General features: G+C 55.5%; 1 protein-coding gene across 1 annotated transcript in view; it reads left to right on the top strand.

Moving 5' to 3' along the window:
• The first annotated feature begins 303 nt into the window (after window positions 1-303).
• The window catches only part of LOC104274182 (low affinity cationic amino acid transporter 2-like), a 5220-nt gene continuing 2389 nt past the window's right edge, over window positions 304-3134 (top strand). Inside the window, exons 1-6 of the mRNA XM_009869727.1 lie at window positions 304-640; window positions 741-896; window positions 1129-1297; window positions 1555-1691; window positions 2257-2479; window positions 2978-3114. Coding sequence (XP_009868029.1) covers window positions 304-640; window positions 741-896; window positions 1129-1297; window positions 1555-1691; window positions 2257-2479; window positions 2978-3114 — 1159 coding nt within the window. The remainder of the gene's footprint in view (window positions 641-740; window positions 897-1128; window positions 1298-1554; window positions 1692-2256; window positions 2480-2977; window positions 3115-3134) is intronic.

Here is a 3134-nt window from a genome sequence, read left to right as displayed (position 1 = left end):
CTTCAGCTAAGTAGATGGGTCCTTTCTGGTGCACTTACAGGTCAGCGACTGCTCCAGGAGCAGAGCATCTCCCATCCCTCCTTCTCTGACCCGGTTTCTGCATTTCAAGTAGTGTCAGCATCAGGCAGCACACAGGGAGTCTGGAAAGCACCATGTGGATGGTGGGGGCTGCAGGGAAAATGTCCAGGCTGGGTTTGGGTCACATCCCCCAGGGCGGTGCCTGTGGGGCAGCAGCATCCTCACCCCTGCTGCTTTCCTCTCCCGCAGATGCCGTGCTGGGGCTGCTTGTACTCTGTTTTGAAGATGGTTTCTCGCAGAAAGCAAGTCCCAGCCAGGTCGGAGGGCTCCAGCCTTCGCCGCTGCCTCTCCACCGTGGACCTGGTTGCCCTGGGAGTGGGCAGCACACTGGGGGCTGGTGTCTACATCCTGGCAGGGGAAGTGGCTAAGACCAGCTCTGGCCCCAGCATCATCCTTTCTTTCCTGATGGCAGCCATGGTGTCTGCTCTGGCTGGGTTCTGCTACGCTGAATTTGGGGCCCGTGTGCCCCTGGCTGGGTCCGTCTATCTCTACACCTACGTGATGGTGGGTGAGCTGTGGGCATTCATCGCTGGGTGGAATCTGCTGCTGTCCTATGTCATTGGTACAAGGTGCTTTTGACCTCTCTTTGCTTTGCTTTGCGTTGGTGGCTTTGCTGGGTGTCATTCCTCATTGTTGCTGCCTGAGCTGCCACCTCTCCTCAGGTACCGCCAGCGTTGCCCGAGCCTGGAGTGCCTCCTTTGACCAGCTCATTGGCAAGAAGATGGGGAAGTTTTTGGGTGCTCAAGTGGCTGTGAGCTCTGTGGGGCTGGCAGAGCACCTGGATGCCTTTGCTGCTGGCCTGGTGGTCCTCCTGGCAGGTAGGGATGCCTCCTACTATGCTACTCTCCATCACATAGGATGAGCTCCTCACCCCACCATGGGCTCTTCAGGACGGTGTTGAACCCTCAGAGGCTTTGCCATTTCCCTGGGGAATATGAGTGGAATTGGGAGAAATCTACAGATCCTCCTGAGTCTCCACTGTCCCTCCTTTTCTACCCTCCTCAGTGATGTCTACCTGGGCTCAGACAGTTTTGCTCTTTTCATCCCCAGGGCTTCTTTCCTTTGGAGTGAAGGAGTCCACCACAGTCAACAAAGCCTTCACAGCTCTTAATGTGCTTGTCCTGCTCTTTGTCGCAGTGAGTGGCTTCATCCAAGGTGACCTGAGTAACTGGAAGCTCAGGGAGGATGACCTGCCACGGGCAGCTGCTCATGAGGCTGGGTATGAGAGGGTCTGTTCTGCCTTCAGAAGGGAAAGAAGAGGCTGTATCATCCCCCTAATGCTTTATCCCAGGAAATCTCACTTTCCCCCATTTCTCCTTGCCCCGTTGATAATGCATCAAAGAGGCAAAGTCCTAATCACTGCTGGGTTGATGCTGAAGGTGTGAGCAGGTTGAATGGGCTATTCAGTTTGTTCCCATCCTGGCACCCTATTGTCCTGACCCCTTTGCACTGCCTGATTCTTCTTCCTCCTCCCAGGAACCAGTCCATGACTGACAATGTGAGCAGTGCCTTTGGGGTGGGAGGCTTCGTGCCCTATGGTTTCACTGGGACCTTGGCTGGAGCCTCTACCTGTTTCTATGCCTTCGTTGGATTTGACTGCATCGCTACCATGGGTAAGTGAGGTGGGAGAGATGCTGGTGGGACCCTGCCCTGGAGGCTGGGGGAGGCCGTGGCAGTGATTCTCCTCACAACCCCTGGTGTTGGTGTCGGGCTGGGCTAGGAATGGGCTTACTCCCAGCTCTGTGCCACAGCTGCTCTCTCCTGCCCTCCATGCTCAGAGGAGGAATTGGTCAAAGTCCATGTGGCATGACTGGGCTGATCCTGAAGCAGAGAATGTACCTGTGCCCATAGCTCACTCAGTTCGAGTGTGGTGCTGATAACGCCAAGGTCGTGGGTTCGATCCCCGTTGGGTCCCCTTGTGTTGCCTGATCTAGCTGAGAGGCGTTTCTGCCCATGACAGGGAGGTTGGATTAAATGATCTTTAAGGTCCCTTCCAGCCTAGGCCATTCTATGATTCTATGAAACCTGGAGCCCAGAAAGCCTGGTGGTGTTTGCTAGAAGGCCTTTGTGTGCCCTCTCATGGGGGCTATATGCGTTATGCTCTCCAGCCTGAGCTGGGCCCTTTGCCATGCACATTAAATGAGCATCTATTTTTACAGCTGAGCTTGTCCTTCCCAGGGGAAGAAGTGAGAGACCCGCAGAGATCCATCCCTGTGGGCATCATCCTCTCCCTTCTCATCTGCTTCCTGGCATACTTTGGGGTGTCTGCTGCCCTCACCCTGATGATGCCTTACTACCTCCTGGACACCATGAGCCCACTCCCGGTGGCTTTTGAATACATTGGCTGGAGCAGTGCAAAGCACGCCATGGCTGTGGGGTCACTGTGCGCCCTGACGACCAGGTGAGGGGAGTCCTGTGATGGCAGCTCTGTCTCTCAGAGCAAGGGTGCACTGGAGCTAGAACACATCCAGGAGCTATCCTCAACCCTTTCCTTACGACTACCCTGCTCAGCCCAAATCCTTCAGCCCTTCCTCTCAAATCTTGTTTCGCCCCCAGCCCGGCATCTCCTGATCAAGGAGAGAAAACAAACTCCTTGGCATGCTCCTTTTAGTTCAAAGGTGAGGAAGCGGTCAAGTGTTTGGTGGCACTGTGACCATAGGAGCAGGCTGGGGTGTCTTGGTGTGCACAGGTCTCCCAGCGACCTGTGGACATCACTTCCCTGGTACTGTCCCTGATTTGATGGTGAGGGAGGTGCTGATCTTGTCAGCCTGGTCCTGAGAAGATCATGGCCTGTACAGATGAATGGGAGTTCCCTTGACACCCAAGTTGGAGCAAAAGGCAGGATGGACACCTCCTGGATGCCTGCCTTCTTGTCTCCCATCTCCTCTCCTCTCCACAGCCTCCTGGGCTCCATGTTCCCCATGCCACGGATCCTGTACGCGATGGCTCGAGATGGGCTCCTCTTCAAACCTCTGGCCAAAGTTAGTCGTCGTCAGTGCCCGGTGGTAGCAACACTGGTGTCTGGAGCAGTGGCAGGTGGGTGAGCGATTGGGTTA

The sequence above is a fragment of the Apaloderma vittatum genome, unplaced genomic scaffold (genome assembly GCF_000703405.1).
Source record: "Apaloderma vittatum isolate BGI_N311 unplaced genomic scaffold, ASM70340v1 scaffold26475, whole genome shotgun sequence".
In the NCBI taxonomy this organism is placed as follows: domain Eukaryota; kingdom Metazoa; phylum Chordata; class Aves; order Trogoniformes; family Trogonidae; genus Apaloderma; species Apaloderma vittatum.
Note: the sequence above shows the minus strand (reverse complement) of the source record. Positions and strands in the feature narration are given on the sequence as shown.